The sequence below is a fragment of the Leptonychotes weddellii genome, chromosome 10 (assembly GCF_054177405.1).
Source record: "Leptonychotes weddellii isolate Sample4059 chromosome 10, ASM5417740v2, whole genome shotgun sequence".
Lineage (NCBI taxonomy): Eukaryota > Metazoa > Chordata > Mammalia > Carnivora > Phocidae > Leptonychotes > Leptonychotes weddellii.
The window spans coordinates 55,276,254-55,293,574 of NC_138378.1; the positions used below are offsets into that span (position 1 = coordinate 55,276,254).

General features: G+C 38.4%; 1 protein-coding gene across 5 annotated transcripts in view; it reads left to right on the forward strand.

Moving 5' to 3' along the window:
• The window catches only part of CAMKMT (calmodulin-lysine N-methyltransferase), a 715,155-nt gene that overhangs the window by 302,410 nt on the left and 395,424 nt on the right, over nt 1–17,321 (forward strand). For 4 of the 5 annotated variants that reach the window (XM_081833495.1, XM_081833493.1, XM_081833494.1 and 1 more), the window contains exons 4-7: nt 3,718–3,778; nt 5,786–5,840; nt 6,900–6,963; nt 14,202–14,268. In XM_081833495.1, coding sequence (XP_081689621.1) covers nt 3,718–3,778; nt 5,786–5,840; nt 6,900–6,963; nt 14,202–14,268 — 247 coding nt within the window. The remainder of the gene's footprint in view (nt 1–3,717; nt 3,779–5,785; nt 5,841–6,899; nt 6,964–14,201; nt 14,269–17,321) is intronic. The other variant, XM_081833496.1, reaches the window with a different exon arrangement.

Consider the following 17,321-nt stretch of genomic DNA (forward strand, 5'->3'; position numbering starts at 1 on the left):
AGTAATTACCAGATGCATCAACTAAAAGAATTGGAAGTAGCAGTTTCTGAGAAAGGAGAAAGACTGGGTCAGAGGGGCTGGGTACTAATCTTAATCATAATCATTTGTCTTAATCATTCTCACAGAACTCAGTGCCTCTTTAAACTCTGTTTAAGTTCTTTACAGATAAAATCCTTTTTAAAAAGACCATTATATTTCCACAAATAGAAATGAGAAAACTTTTTTAAATAATGGCATTATTAAGATGTAATTCACATACTACATGACTCACCCAGTGATTTTTAGTATATTCACAGAGTTGTGCAACCATCACCACCATTTTAGTGTATTTCATCACCTCTGGAATGTCAGTCCACGTTTACTCTCAACCATCGTAGCCCTAGACAACCACCACTATATATTCTGTCTCTATGAATTTGTTTATTCTGGGCATTTCATGTAAGTGGAAACATGCGACATGTGGTTCTTTGTGTTGGGCTTCTTTCACTCAGCATAATGTTTTCATGCTCCATCTATGTTGTAGCCTGAATCAGTGCTTTATTTCTTTTTATTGCCAAATAATAGTGCATTGCATGGCCATGCCACATTTTATTTATCTGCTCATTAGTTGATGGACATTTGGGTTGTTTCTGCTTTTTGGCTATTATGAATAATGCTGCTATGAACATTCATGTACAAGTTTTTGTGTGGACATATTTTCTTTTCTCTTGGGTATGTTCCTAGGAGTGGAATTATTGGGCCATATGTTAATTCTACATTTAAGTTTTTGGTGAACTGCTAGACTGTTTCCCAAAGCGGCTGCACCATTTTACATAATTTCTCCTCATCCTCGCCAACATTTGCTATTGTCTGACTTTTTGGTTATAGCCATCCTAGAAGGTGTGAAGTGGTATCTCATTGTGGTGTTGATTTGCACTGAGATAACTTTCAAAAACATGATAGATAAGCAAAAATAAAATAGGTTGTCAAAACCTCATCTTGACAAGACTTTGAGGAAATAAACACTCTTATTTGGAGGTATAGTTTGGTACACATGTTTTGGAGTACAGTTTGATATATCACAGTGTGATAGGTACTTAACATTTGATCAGATTTCCCATTTCTGAGTATTTGACCTATAGAGAAAAATCATATTTTGGGGAAAAAAAAATGTGTCTTCATGGCACCACTGTTTATAATCTCATAGTACCAAAAACTCAAAATAACTTGAATGTCTCTCAAGAAGACACTGGTTAAATAAATTATGATGCAGACATAAAATCAGGCAGTCATTAAAAATAATAATGCAAGGGGGCGCCTGGGTGGCTTAGTTGGTTAAGCGTCCGACTCTTGATCTCAGCTCAGGTCTTGATCTCATGGTCATGAGTTCGGGCCCCATCTTGGGCTCCATGCTGGGTGTGGAGGCTACTTAAAAAAAAAAATATATATATATATATATAACGATGCAAGTATATTTTTATTGTCATGGGAAGTTATTCATCACATATTGAGTGGGACAAAATCAGATTGTCAAATACCTGCATGATAAGATCCCATTTGTATAAAATATCTTTGTGCTTGGAGAGCTTTTTTTCTTGGAATGATGTCCAAAATGTTACTAGGGGTTATATACTAGTGGTGTAATTTAAGGTGATTTTATTAACTTTGTTCTACATATTTTTGTATTTAATTTAGTTAAAAATCAACCTCTATAATTTTTTGAGAAAATTATAAAACTCTCTTAAAAGACTATGCATTTTAGAAGTCACATTTTTGTACTTAATCAAAGCTTGAATTTTAGTTAAATACCCTTCCCCTATCATTATTTTTTTAAACCTCAAAACCATCTACTAAAGGCATAAAGAAATTCATTATTCTGGTGATTTTATATACTTGGTGTAGAACACTGTCTTGGGCTCTTCCTTCAGAGACTTTTATTATATACTTTATTCTTTACAGAGTTCTTTTGCTATGGAGGTATGCCAGGTATTAGGACTTCAGGGTTGTGGTAAAGTTCATGGGTGGGAGTAGGACAAAAAGGTTCTCCATCTGTTCTCATCTTTGGGATAATTGTTGGGGTCTGCATATTCTCTCTTCTACCCTTTTATCCCCTTTTGCAGGAGAATAACATTAACAACTAATTTTTCTTTGAGCTCATTATGAGTTAGGAACTATTGTTCTAAATAGATTTCATGTATTTTACTTATTTAATCCTGACAACCATTCTGTGAAGTTGATACTACAATTACATTATTTTACAGATGAGGAACCTGAGGCACAGAGAGGTTAAGTAAACTATCCAAGGTCACTCAGCCAGGGAATGCAGCCCAACAAGCTGGGACTGGAGCCCAAAGAGTCTGGTTCCAAAGCTCCTGTGATCTTAATTGCTACAGTCCACTGCCTTTCTGACTTTCTTACTAAATATGACTCCAAATACTTCTTGCTGGTTTACTTTGTTCTCTCCCAAACTGTCATTTCTACCAGAAATACCATGGAGGCTGAGCTAGTTTACACTTGTCCAGACTTTCCTGCCGCAAATGCTTCTCTGGGTCAATGTCTTTGCTGTTCATCTATTTACCCACTGATTCCATTAGGATTTTACTTACCATTTCTTTGACATCCTCTTCTCTGAAATGTTTGGATTTCTCACTCTTTGAAGCTGGAGATGCGTCCAGGAGAAAAAAAAATTAAGTCTCATTAGGTGTTTCAACTTCGCATCCAGACCCATTAGAAGAGAGTTTAGTGCGAAGGCAGTGAACATTCATTGCTCTTTCCCAGGATGGTGGGGCCTTCTCAACCTCAGGCGGAGCAGGATGCTAGTGCCCTGCTTGACCTTTGAGTCTGACCCCTTGGCGAAAACCCAGTTTTGTCTAAGGCTGTGGTTTATTCCGATCATAGGAGTGATACATATTCATTGTAAAAATCTTTGGAAAATACAAAAAGTGTAAAGAAAAAATCAAAAGCACTTACAACCTACCACCTTGTGATAACTGCTAGAGACTATCATTTCCAAGCATGTTTGTCTTTTTTTTTTTTTTTAAGGCATTCCTATTCATTCATGAAGACTGAGTCTTCAAAAGAAATGATTTACAAGTGATGATTTTAGAAAATGCCCATCCATGGAGTTTACTGGGGAGGGTTATGGTTAAATTTAAAGATGTGCCAAAGTTGGTGAAATTTAAATTTCTTAATTTTAATCTCCAGTTTGATATTTCTGATCGAAAAAAGAAAATAATTGTGTGTATTTGAAAACATTAGGATGAAATCAAAGAGAAAGGCATAATGACCTCGGTTGTTTTCTTTGCTCCTTGCAAGTGTTTTTCCATTTATTTTTGCCTCACATGGGCTGCGTATACATTAGGTCTTCAACTGATGCTTATGAATTGGCTGAAAAGAAGGTTCATGTGTACAAGATCAGCTACCTGAAATACCATTAAAATTGAACTTTTAGTATTTGTAATTTTGGTTGTTACTGTTTTTGCTGTCTTGTAATAGAAATTTAGGAAAATTTATTTGGGATATTTTACTGTTTTTCTGGGAAGAGAGCTATCATCAACAACAAAAGAGACTCATTTGATATGACATATTACAAGTAATAATTATGTTAAGTTTGATTCAAGTTGAAACAGCTTGTACTGAACATTATTTTTAAAAGCCATTTCTTAAGAGAATGACTACAGAGAATGATTGTAGAACAGACTCCTATAATCAAAAAGTGTATCCTCTTGTGTTTTCCAGGCATCTGGCCATCTGAAGAGGTTTTGGCTTACTACTGCCTCAAGCACAGTAATGTATTCAGGTACAAAGCTGCACTTAAAAAGATATTTTTTAGCCATTATGGGTACTGTATCTGCATGTTAAAGATTGCTGTGATGACATTCTTCAAATTAAGTTGTTTAAAAAAATATAAGAAAGAAAGAAAAGGAAGGGAGGGAGAGAGGGAGGAAAGAAAGAAGGAAGAAAAGAAGGAAAAAAGTTCATGGTGAAAACATGTTGCTTCTGAAAAGAAATCTGAATTGCCTTTGGGTACTAATACTGCACAGCAAGCTTTTTGCTATATGTCAAAGGCTTTTGATTTCCACTCAAGGCATTTTATTTCACTTTGATTTTGGGGAAACAAAAGTGAAGCTCCAATCAATCCTTACTGATTGTGAGGGTCAAAAAAAAAGAAAAAAACAAACCACAATAAAGACATTCTTTAAACTTCTGCTAGGGAAATCACTACAGAATATTTGATAAATAAATACCCCACAGCAATTATTTAAAGATGCCATCCCACCCCTGGTTTCAAAGGTATTTTATAGACCTAACAATATGTATTTGTAAAATATAAATCACTATTACAGATTCATGCTACGGAAATAAAGGTTTTCAACTGTCAGTGTGCAATTACAGATCAAACCCATGGATGGGATTTTGGAAAAAGAAAAAAAAAACCCTCCTTTTATTTAAAATTCTAAAGATGTTTGGTAGATCCAGAAAATACAGGTTTTTCATTTTTAATTCTCATTTTATAAAAGTCACCCAACATATGCTTCCTGAATAGCCCATTATGATTCCAGACAAGTCATTAGTGATCATGGTGTGTGTGTTTTAACAATATGTACTTACAAGATTGGGTCAATAATATGTATTTTTTGAAGCTCTGTGGGTCCATATTTACCAACCAGTCTATAATTGCTTTGAACAACTAAATACTCATTAAGTGTATTTCGGAATATGAATGTTCTTTCTTGGCTTCTCCGTCTCTTCCCTCTCTTTGCACCCCTCCTTCCCTTTCAGTTCTCTCCTTCTCTCTTTTTCTTTTCTCCTGTTGAGGTGATAAACTTCCCAACCTGGGAAGAAGGAACACTCTTAAGGGTTTAAGCATATAAAATGAGCACAGGGCAGTATTGAATTTGGGCTGCAGAGCTGCTCTGGGAGCCTGGCATTTGCTCTTCTCCCTGTGCTTAAGCTTGACTGGAGCTCCAATCATCGAGCAGTGGGCCAGGGTAAGAATGTCACACGTTGAGGGCTGATATTTAGGCACAAAGGGGAAGGTGAGTGCGGAGTGCCACACTAGGCTGTCAGCTTTAACTCTGAGCCGCTTTACTTTTGAGCAGTGAAGTCAGAGCCCAGTCATTACTTTAGCCTCGGTTTGCTGGCTTAACCATATTATGTCCCTGCATTGTTTATTCACTGTGTTGTGTTGGGGTCAATTGTGATTTAAGTGTTAATTGCTAAATGCTTTTTGTGTAATTGTTCTTTATGGGGGCAGTTCAGCTTTCCAAAATGTTTCAGTTTGGTTTCAATTTTTTTTTTTCCACAAAATTCAAGATTGCATTTATTTGTGTGTGTGTGTGTGTGTGTGTGTGTTGTGTGTATGTGACTATAATATAGGTATATACACACTCATATATGTTCTTCATTTACTTGTCTAACTGTTTTTGAAGGAATGAATGTGGATTAACAGTGTTACCCTTTCCTAACAATTATCTTTCGCTACTCTAGCTAGTTTAGTTCTAAAAGACAGCGCCATTGACAAGGGAAAAAAAGGGAACCTTCTCAGATTTTTCAGCTCAGCGGTGGTAATGTTGCAGTGAACACTAATGAGGGAACCCCCACTGATTTGCCTGCTTTGTGACTTTTCTATTTCATAATTATTTTTAAAACGCAAAGCAACATGAGGTAGCCTAGTCCTGTCTCTACAACTTCCTGGTAGCGCCGTTCTTACTGCAGATGGCAATTTGTTCTTGTAACATATATATCTCTCTGACCATTTTCATCTAATTTGTATGGGTTCTACCATTTCTTTTCTCTCTTTCAGGGACCTTGCTGTGTGTGAGCTAGGGGGTGGCATGACATGCTTGGCTGGGCTCATGGTAGGTCTTTTCTCAATTCCAATCCCATTCAGAGGGAGGAACAAAAGGAAAAATGTTCCAGGGCCTCCAACTGCTGGGTCAGAGAACCGTCAACAGCATCAGCTGCGGTCAAGCTGCCGGGTCTTGAGAGACCTTCTAGATTGACTTACTTTCGGATCATATTGATTTTATGGTTGCCTCGATGAGCAGAAACATTTTACCTCCGTGTAGTCAATATCGCTTGTTGTGACATTCCAGGCCTCGCACGGTCTTTCTTTGCCATAGCGAAAGCTTTTTTTTTTTTTTTTTCAGATTATAGTCCCATTTGCTAAGATACAGGAATAGCCTGGCGAATCACAGTTGGAGCACCATGATATAGCTGCTAATGTTTTGCCTGCATTATTACACCAACAAACATGATCCAGAGCGCTCAGTAATTAGATTCTTTTGAATTAGATTGGCCATTCAGGAACGTCGTTCCCCATTCTCTGGGTTCTGAGTCATGTATTCAGGAGATATTATGTAGCAGCACAGTGCATTAGACAAGTTTTTATGTCTCTACAAATAAAAGCATATTGTTACACTGATTGGCATTTGACAAACCTGTCGCTCTTACACAATGTGTCGAGGTTACAGCCCAATGTGCGAGCATGTCAAAGCTCACAAAAAAATTACCCTCACAAAGCCATCTGCCTGCAATGCAAAGTTATATGAAGGGCATCAGGCAGTCAGACAGAAGCAAGCTGAAAGGCAGAGTGACAGCCTTGTATGATGGCTCTACTAGATAAACAGAAGCCCACAAATGAAAGCCTCTCAGAATACCATCATCCGCTGTCACAATGCAATTACCGAACAGAATGATAGCAAGATAGAGGCTCCCGCAAATGGAATGATAAAAGTATTGACTGATTTGATTGAATGATTAAAATAATGCAGACATAAAATGAAAAAAGATTGAAGATTGTTACAGAGAAATAGGTGAGGAAGCATGATACTGAAGGCTTGTCACTCCTGTCTTCACTTCCACACAGACAAGCATATTTGCTCATTGTTTGCTGTGCTCCTTTTTTTTTTTTTCAGGTTGCTATTTCTGCAGATGTCAAAGAAGTTCTGTTAACTGATGGGAATGAAAAGGCCATCAGAAGTATCCTTATTCAGATAGAAAACGGGTTTGTTGTGCTCATTCCTTTTTCCCGGCTGAGTAACAATTGATATAAAGAAAGACAGCATGGGGTATTAAAAAAGAATCCCCCCCACACACATGATAAGTAATTAAGAAAAAGTAGAAATATATGGAATTCATTGGCGATGACTGTTTTTTTCTTTCATTTCGATAGATTTTTTTTACAGTCACTTCTTGTGAAAGGAGCCCATGATTTGTGGACCACTCAAGGCAGTAAAAACATTTGTTTCAGAATAATTTCCAGGCATTCTTGTCCTTTTATTGTCACTGAAATTTCCTGGTATAAAGTAAATGATTGAATATTTATTATATCCACTATTGCTTATAAAAACTAACTTCCAGCTTCATGTTCATTATGACCTTCCTTGGGTTTGATCTTGTGGGTATGTGCTAGGTAGGATGGGATCTTCTCTAATTGCCGAGAGGTTACCTATAGCTCCCCATTGGAAACAGCTATCAGTTTTTCATTATTTCCTTTTATTTAGGATTATAAAAGCACTCTCTTTTTTTTTCTGCTATGCTATTACAGTTCCATGCTCATTATATTAGATTATGCTTTACTAATATGTACACAGAGTTCATGAAAATTGAACTGTACTTTAACTGAGAAAGCAAGCATAATTTGTGGCTACTTTAGCAATCGAGCTGATTTGTTCAGGCGCAGTTAACAGCCGTTAGAAATTGAGAGGAGAAGTGGAAGATATATTTGCTTTGGATTTTTGGTATGCCTTACATTTACATTATGAAGTAGGCAATCCACTTATTTGCATCTTAGCCCCCTAAAATGCCAAAGCAGTTTCGACTTTTGCGGCTTCTTACAGAAAGCCCATTTTCGATTTTCTTTTTCTACCTTTGCTGTATGATCTTTTAAAAAATAAAATTTGCAGCAGCTCTATCAGGCTGCTCAAATAGGAGAAAGGAGGTACAAGAAGCACAGTAGCTAATATTGTTCAGCAGCGCTTGTATGCTCTACAGAGCCCCACCCAGCTAATTGCCTGACAGACTTTAAAAAAAAAAAAATTCAGGAAGGAAAAACAGCCAATCACAATCCTGGCCTTTCACACAAGGGAAAGAGATCACAAAAGGTGCTTCCTTTTTTAAGATGCAGGATTTTAATGATCTTCAGACTGTCGCAGATTTCTCAAAATATTCCCGAAGATGAGCCGATGTTGTTTCATTCACTCTGCTTTATTCTGAGTTATGCCTTGCACTGTATCATTTCACTGTGTTCCTCCTCCGCATGTCAGGGAGCATAGAGAGTGAGAGGAAGGCAGGTATGCTGGCTCAGCCCCAGTGGATGGGTTTTTTTTGAGGGGGGGCAAAGGAAGGAAGGAGGATTATTGGACAGGAGAGGGCCATTTTAGCCACAGAAACTTTCAGACTGGGCCCACAACCTGAGGTTTTTCTCAAGTCAGCAGGTGTCTCATTTAATAGCGGCAGAAACAAATTACAACTTTTATCAAACTATAGGAACATCGGTAGTCAGTATGTAAATTTAATTGTACTAAAATTATTATTGAGCTAAAGTACAGTGCTTCCAGAGAAGGGAAGCAATGCTAATGTCATTAATTAGCACACCTTTGCTTTAAACAGCAAAGATGCCATGCCAGCTCTTGAAATCAGAGAGGAAATCTCAGATTCTGTATTCACTCTGCTGGCCTTTCAAAGAAATGATTGGTACAGCCCCCTCCCAAGAAAATGGATTTTTAACATTTGGTCCTCAGAAGCTCAGCCCTGAGAGTGCTTTATTGTGCTGGGTTTTACAATGGGTTTAATATAGCGGGGTGCCAAAGGGCAGGAGGGGAAGAACTTTACAATGTAGATAAAGTAGGTCCTTTCAGGATGCAGACCAAAACCGGCAGTGTGTTTTATTTCATCTCTTAGGACTTTCCTGATGGAGTTCAGTTTTTATCATGTAGTTGTTCCATGTTTGTGGGCTTTTTTCTTTTGTAACTAGATCTGATTTTTTTTAATTAAGAGAAAAAAAAGCATGCCTAAAGCCTTAAAAATTGGCAATGTGTTTTTCCTGCTTTTAATACTGTATTATTCTTGATTTACTAACAGAGCTTACAATTGGCATTCGTTGTAAAGCTGTTGTGCTGAGTGAGGTTAATATGAATGAAATTTTTTTTTGTATTTGTGTGCCCACTTTCTGTAGGAATAACTAATTCACTGACTCACATACTGTTGATGCATATAGATTGAAACAAATTCATTTAAAAATTACTGTTTACATCTTTCCTTTAAAATTTTAGGAAGCCTAAATTATATAGCAGTTGTAGGATATTATCCAAAAATTACTTTCTAAAAAGTAAAAGTGGATGTCAACAAAAAAAAGGGAAAAACATTGCCAGAAACCAGAAAATCTCTAAGCAAAGCTGCTAATTATTCTTAATGGGCAAGATGAGCACATTAAGAAACAAATGAATACATCAGTGAAATGTAATTGAAAATCGACCTGGCAATCCCACATCACATCTGAGTGTTGGCCTGTATATTATTTTCATCATTTTAAAAATTATTTTTGTTTTTCTTCGCATCCGAACTTAATGAATCCGACTGAATCTTAACTTCCTAGTCTCTTAAGCTTCTAAGGTTCTGATTTTTACCTTTTTTAAAAAAAATAGCATTTTTTGATGCTTCCTTTTTATCTTCAATTGTTTCTATTTTTTAAATATGTAAGGTAATGAATGGATGAGTTCTGAATGTTTATATCATAAAAGCCTATCAACCAGTTGTGAGGTTATTTATAATCTTCCCTAAGATGTATCAGATGGATTGGCTATGTCTTCCAGAGCTCTCTCCCTTGACCCTAGAAAGCTAGATGTTGATTTGAGATCTATTAAACAGAGATATCTGAAAAGAGATTAAGACTTGAGGTGTAAGTGAATGATGTAAGTCCTAAATATTTTCTCAGACTCATGGGTACATGTCCCTGAGGTTCTCCTTGGTCCTTAAACTGCATTGCTGGGTCTAACCCAGGGCCCCCCTTACCCGAGAGCTGCCCCTCTTTACAGATGCCATTTTATCTGTACCCAAAGAGAACAAAGGATAAATTAGAAATGGCATCATTTGGTTCATCCAGTTCTCAACTTCACCGAAGGTAGTTTGAAATGTGTTCCCTTTTCTTTGGCACAGCCCTTTTGGTGTAATAAAGGAAGAAATCTCCAAGTGCCTATAGATAATAATAACTCACTAAAATTCGTAGCTGCTGATGACAATGACATAAGAACAGAGGGAAGAAACAGTGTACTGAGTTATTATTGATGCTGAGCCTCTTCCAAATCATGATGAATAAAAGTACAACACCTAGAGGTGAGCAGCCCTCTCTGGTACACTCACTAAGCACCCTGCCTTGACCCATCCTTAGGAAGCATCAAGCATGTTATCTGCAGACTGTGGCAGTGCTTGGTGACCCATTTCTCGTGCTCCTGATCCAAGCATCTTATTCCCACGGCATGCACGGTCTGGATCATGATCTCGAGCTTAGGATTCATCCCAACTTGGTGAATCTCCTGAGCATTTTTAAGGAGATAGCCCTGGCTTATCATTACCTTATTTATTAACAGCATCTCTGACTTGAGTAACTAATACATTAAGCTCCCTCTAGACTGTGCAGCCTGTGCTGTGGATGGTGGAGACCTTGGCAGTGCTTGGCCATCATCCTGTGTTTCTCCAGTATCTGTACCAGCTGCACTTCTATTTGCTAATGGAGTCATTAATGGACTCCGTGTGCCTCACATTGGGTAGGAGCTCAATAAATAGCTTTGAAAATTCAATTTAAATTAAGTAATAAGTTAATCTAACTAATTAATTAAAATTAATCCAACCACCATTAATTGCATGCCATCTCAGGCGCTAAAGACAGCAGTGGACAAGACGAACCAAGTCCCTGTTCTTGTGGGACACAGACTATGCCTTGGCCAGAGCACATTTATACATGTGAAAGACACTGAAAATCCACGGGGCAGAAGTTCTTTGATTCCTTCCAGTTATTTAAATTCTACAATATAAATGTTCACATAATTAGTTCTGAGGAGCAGGGAGAGAAAATAAAGCTTGACTGCCAAACCTCTTTTTAGTTACTCACCAGCCTCTTCATCCCTCTGAAGCTTTTGCCCGAATTATTGAAAAAGATAATGAATTGGCATGAATTAGGCACCTATATGGTCAGGCTCATCCTATGTGGTACTCCATTAAGCCTATAAAATAGGGATCATTATTCCTGTTTTTGAGATGGAGCTCAGAGAGGCTAATTTACCCAAGTTCACACAGCTACTAAGTAGCAGAATCAGCTTAGAAGCCAGCCAGGTTCATTTGACTTCAAAGCTTTTTTATTTCCCCCCATTAAACCATTCTGTTTCACCAAAACCTAGAATGGTTTGGTGAGTGTTCATCTTACAGTTTCCTCAGGACCCTCAGGAAGAAAAGGCCTCTCATCCAAAAACATAACAGTTGACATTGCTAACAGAGTTCATCCTCTCAATTCCTTTGATAACAAGCACATTTAAGAATATTTTGCAGCCTTTAAATTGGCAAATATTGCCACATCCAGCATTTTAAAAATCCTTTAGAGATCAAAATGAACATGATTTATATTATAATTTCATGGTTTCCTACCCTCACCTTGGATGGTCCAGTGAAAATAAAGGTAACATACGCTGAGAAAGTAATGCTTTGTGGATCACAGTGTTATTATTTTAAAAATAACTTTTTTCTTAAAGAACAATGCCAAGTCCCAAAATGTAGATGCGACTACTGATAAATATAACAATCACTAATTGTAGGAGGAGGCTAATATTTTAAATAGTATTTTATATGTAATTAATTATATTTAGATACGTAAAGTTAAAGTTACTTGTTTAAGTAACTTGTTATTATGCAAAAAATATGTATTTTAAGAATAAAACTCAACTGAACTAAAATTAAAAGGGAGCCCCACTCCTGAACTATGCTTTTTTGGTGGAAGAAAACCTAGATGTAGAAACGTGGTTTCTTCTAGCCACAGGCATTGATCCTGTAGCCCAGACAAGGAGACTGGAGGTGATTGTTCAGTATCCAGTTAATCAGAAATCACATGAAAGCTTTCTTTGCATCCAGCACCTCCCACTGAAGACTTCCAGAAGATGGGTACAGTACAGGGAACAGGATTTGGTCCACCCTGTTGAACACTATCCTGGACGTATTGATTTGATTGGATGTCCTTTATCACTCTAAGGTGACACAGAAAAATGACAAAATGTATGATTAGACACAGTGCCAGCCAGACCTAAAGTGAAGGGTGGGGGAGCAGAATATCAGAATATATCTCTTAAGCTATTTTAATATGCTCTTGCCATTTCTTTTTTCTCTTTGTGCTTGTTTTAATATAAAAACACCTCCTAAACCATAAAATATATTTCCTTCCCAGCTCTAAAAATAAAGCAGCCTAAATACTGCTGTGAATTTTTTCCTTAAAAAAAAAAAGCACCTCTAGAATATAAATACATACACTTGCTTCAACCTGACCACCTGGAGTCATGGGTTTATAAATTGTATAAAAGCATATAGCGTTAAGATGTTTACTAAAAATTAGTAACAGGTTTTCAGAGTTATATAATTTAACTTCCCTGTGACTATTTTATAAAAAGTATTACCTCCACTAACAAAATAATATGTTTTGCTTGATAGATTAGTCATGTACTCACACGACGCTACAGGTGTACCGGGCATATTGCCGCGTACGGTTGGATGTCATAGAAACGTGGAGTAGGGTGTGGCCGGAGCGGGGCGGAGCTCAACCAAAAAGCAGTTGTCAGTTGACTCTTCACTAATTTTGTTCTTCTCGGAATAAAGATGTCAGCTGTCCTTTTCTACAAGACATTTCATTTAGAAGACTTTCCTGAAATACTTTCTTCCTGAAATAGACAGAACTGTAGGCCGATGTGTCATTTTAGTTAATCAAAACAAGTAGGCAAATTAGTCTCTTTTATTTTTTTAATGAATGTAATTTAACGGTATTTAATTTGCATACAGGAAAGTTCACCCAGAAAAAAAAGAAGTCTGCATTATAGCACTTTTGTAAACCTCCACAAAGCCCTTCATTAGGAGACCTAATTGATTTTTCCTACCCAGTCCTGGGGGGGAGAAAGCTATCACAGTACCTGCTTATTCACTCAGAGAAGAAATGGGTGTGCCTGATGTTTCAAGCAGAGATTTGGGTTAAAAAGTCCTGTGGCTCTGTTCTTGCAGGGAGACCTTGGCCAATGCTTGTTCTGAGCATTCAGGAAATCTGTTTTTCTGAGCAATAGGGGAACATCGCTCATCTGCTTGGTGTCCTCCCCATGGGCCCAATTTATTTCAGCTTGCAGCCTTCACTGGAATTATTATATTTCTTGTTTATTTAAACCTGCTTTATTCTGAAAGAGGAACTTTGCGGCTTTTTACAGTGACACATAGGATATGCCATATAAAATAAATGAGAAAGTGAGGCCAATTTGAATCAGAAAGCCAGGACAATACGATGAAGCCAGGATGAGAGGTCAGTACAGAAAGTATATGCCAGGAGAGCTCTGGTGGTTGATAGAGTTAGGTCATCCATTTGGCTATGGGTTGCAAAGAGACCAGAGCAAGAAGAGAAACAAAAACAGTTGTAAGATTTAGTGTCCAGAAGCTGAAGCAAAAGGGGATGATCTCAAACCTACCTTTGCCCAGTGTTGGAACTTGATATGATTTTTCCCACGGACCTGCATCAAGATGGCACTCTGTGATGTAATGGACCAGCTCTTCAACACCTCTCCTCCGGAAATATGGCTTTTCTTGGTACAGGTCCTTTTCCCACTGACTGAAAGAGGCTTGCCTTTGGGCTGGTAGCTCTTTTAAGCAAGCAGGGCATAGCAGCTATACGATAGTCATCTACCCCCACCAGCGCCCATAACCCTGAGCCTTGCCAGCATGCTCCCTGAATGTACATTTCGTACGCAGGTGACAAAACTGCAGCCCAGGGAATTAAAAGAGCTTGCCTGTGGCAAGCAATTCAACATTTGGTGGTAGAGCCAGGTCTAGACCCTTCTTCTCCTGCCTCACACCCTACAACTCTTCTCTTTTCACTGAGCTGATCCCATGTACAGTAAGAAGATCACTGTGTTTGTGGACCTTTTTTTTTTTTTTTGGAGTCAGTTGACAGTCACTGCAGAAGCTTTCTTAACTGTGTCCTGTAGACGTGAGAGACATCATCACAAGGAATCAGAAGGCTGGTGCGTTTAAAGCTGGGAAAATATCAAGCTGGTAAGAAACCTTCCTGCATTAAAACATTCTGGTTTTCTCTATGGATGATAATTAAGGATAATAATAGCTAATATTTACTGAGCACTTACTGTGGGTCAGGCACTGTTCTAAGCACTTTAAAAATACCTTATTTAATGTTCAGAAGAATCCATAAGGAGGCAGGCAGGCATTTTCATTATCTTTGGTCAATGAGGAAAACTGAAGTATATTGAACCCTGGGTTGGGAATGATTTCAGGATTGAGAGTATACAGTCTGAGGCTGAAATAAGCCTTCCTGGGACCTCCTTATGAAGACTCTATTCCTCTGGTTCTCAACCTGGGGGCAGTGTTGCCCCCAGGTTCTCTTTCATTATCCTGACTCAGGGGGAGAGGATTGCTAGTGGCATCTAGTAGACAGAGGCCACCCTCCTGCAATGCACAAGACAGTGCCCACGACAAAGAACTATCTGGCCTAAAATGTCAGTAGTGCCAAGATTGAGAAACCCTGCTCTCTTCATGGTTTTGAAATAGTCTAGTATCCATTCCCTTTTAGATTCTGTTCATTCTTATTCAAACTTGGACAAATGCTTACCCTCAACCAAAACAATGGTGTTTTCGGTGATGCTACATTTTCTTTTGCCCTGATGATAGGACCTAGAAGAGCGAGGAATCATTTCGTACTTTTCACATGAAATATCTGTATTTGTGCATTTTTCATTTATATGTTGAACCCCAGACATTAGAAGAACAATCTAATTTTTAACTGGTTATTTTATTTATTTATTACTGCTAATCTGTCATCCTTTGATATTTTGAGTTTTTTCTGTGTTGAAGATGATTTCCCACCCCAACTACTCAGTTTGGGGATAAAAAAAAAAGATGAATTAACAGCAACAACACTTAAAAAACCTCCAGTGGTAAACTTATTGGGCTGAGGCCATGGAATAGCAGTAATTATTTTTCTCTGATGTCAGCTAGTGAAGGTAAGGAAGTGGCCATATATGTGTTTTAAAATCCTGCAGTAGAATGTCAGCATAAGCTGGTGGCACAGGGGGTGGGATGCCCTGTGTTTCTCATTTATTAACAAACCAGTTTCGTTTCCCAGAAAGCCTCGGGCAGGTCAGGAGAAAAGAACCATCTGCTACCTGTGTCCTCTTCATTCTTAGGGAGGCCTTTACACCACAGTGAGGACTGCCATACCCTTCTGGGGAGGACTTCATTTTGGGATGTGATTTTCAACCTGGTCTTTTAGTTATCAATCAAAAGCACATTTTCTATGTTGTCCTCATTTACATTTATTTAATGCTTAAGGTCATTTGTGACCATTTGAGTGTATTTCAGCATATGGAATCAGGGAATAATAGATTCAGCATCATGCTGTGAAGAGAGATTGTGTTTTTACAAGACATAATGTTGTTTACTGGGTGTTAATAATCACTAATTAATAAACATACCTAGATTTTGAAAATGTTCCATTTTGAAGAATAAAAAATGTCAGGTGTTTAACTTAGGGAATGCACAGTATTTTCTGTCATCTCTTCATAAAATAATTAAGTTACACAAAGAAGCAAAATGTCATTATTCAACACAGGATGTATCGAAAATGGCCTTTGTCTCTATCTGTTCTCAGAAATGCTCTAACTATATTGTTCTGGTATGTACGTAGACATATAGTCTGTGTGTCAATAGTCATTTAGGAACCTCCAAGATGAGGGGTTTGTTTTATTTTTTCTTTATCTCATATTAATTGTGGTCAGTTTTTTCTCTTTTAACCACTGTAAGCATTTTGTCCAAAGTCTACTAAAGCACTTTGCCAGAAAACCAGGGGATGAGGCAGTCCTTGAAATGCCTTGATCTCATATGAAGAAGCTACTTGACCACTTAACCTTCCAGAAGCTAAGAGGAACTGCCAACCAGTGATGTAATAATCAGCATTTCCCTTCTCTCCACTGCTTTCCCACCCATAACCAGTACAATATGATGAGCACATTAGTTCCATGCAAGAAGAAATAAAAGGAAACTGTTCACAAAAGAACTAAGATATAGTTCACTCTTCTTTTTTAGTGCCTCAGTGCATATGCAGAATTTCTCCTCCAAATTGGAGGTGTGGAATAACGGTAGCGACAGATAACTGAGAGGTATTTACCATAGCTACAAAGCCCACCTGTGAGCCAAATATTTCTGCTATTAAAAAGCACTTCAAAGCTTGACATGAAGTTTGGAACAGCTGAATGTCTCCTGTGACTTCATTACGATGTAGCAGCAGAACGAGTATCATGGTATTGAGAACTCTGGGCTTAGGAAATGGTGGCTTTTAAAAAGGAACAAGAAACCACCCAGGAATGTGAACTGCCCCCAGGTTCCCTTTCCCGAGGCTGTGACAGGGTGCTCGCTCAGCGACAACCTGCACTCCTGCCTCTCAGCCAGGGTGGACCCAGGCTGCGTGGGGCCTGAAACATGTTGAGGGCCCTCGTGAGGAGAATGGATTTGATTATACCTTACTTGGGCAAATTCTTTGGAAGCATTTGACCATGTGAACAATGACTTGGGCTCCTGGTGGGCCTTGGAAGGAATCTGTGCAAGTGAGGGACCTGAACACGTAAGCTTCAGCAGCTCCATAGGGAGTCCACCCCTGCTCCCCTCTTCACCACAGCCCTTGCCTAGAAAAACACTCCTCCTTTAAGAACAAAACTTTCTTACTCCCTCTGTTCCATTTTAATCCCCATCTATTGGGGGTTTTTTTATTTTTTAAAGATTTTATTTATTTATTTGACAGAGACAGCGAGAGAGGGAACACAAGCAGGGGGAGTGGGAGAGGGAGAAGCAGGCTTCCCGTGGAGCAGGGAGCCCGACGCGGCACTCGATCCCAGGACCCCGGGATCATGACCTGAGCCGAAGGCAGATGCTTAACAACTGAGCCACCCAGGCACTCCTATCCCAGTTGTTGCTTTGTGTGACAGACATGTTTGTGGAGGCCTGGAAGCTTTAGCCCTGACCAAGAAAGATCTAGGACATACATAGACGAAGCATCATATCCATTTTGTCTCACAGATCTTAATACAGTCATTTGATGG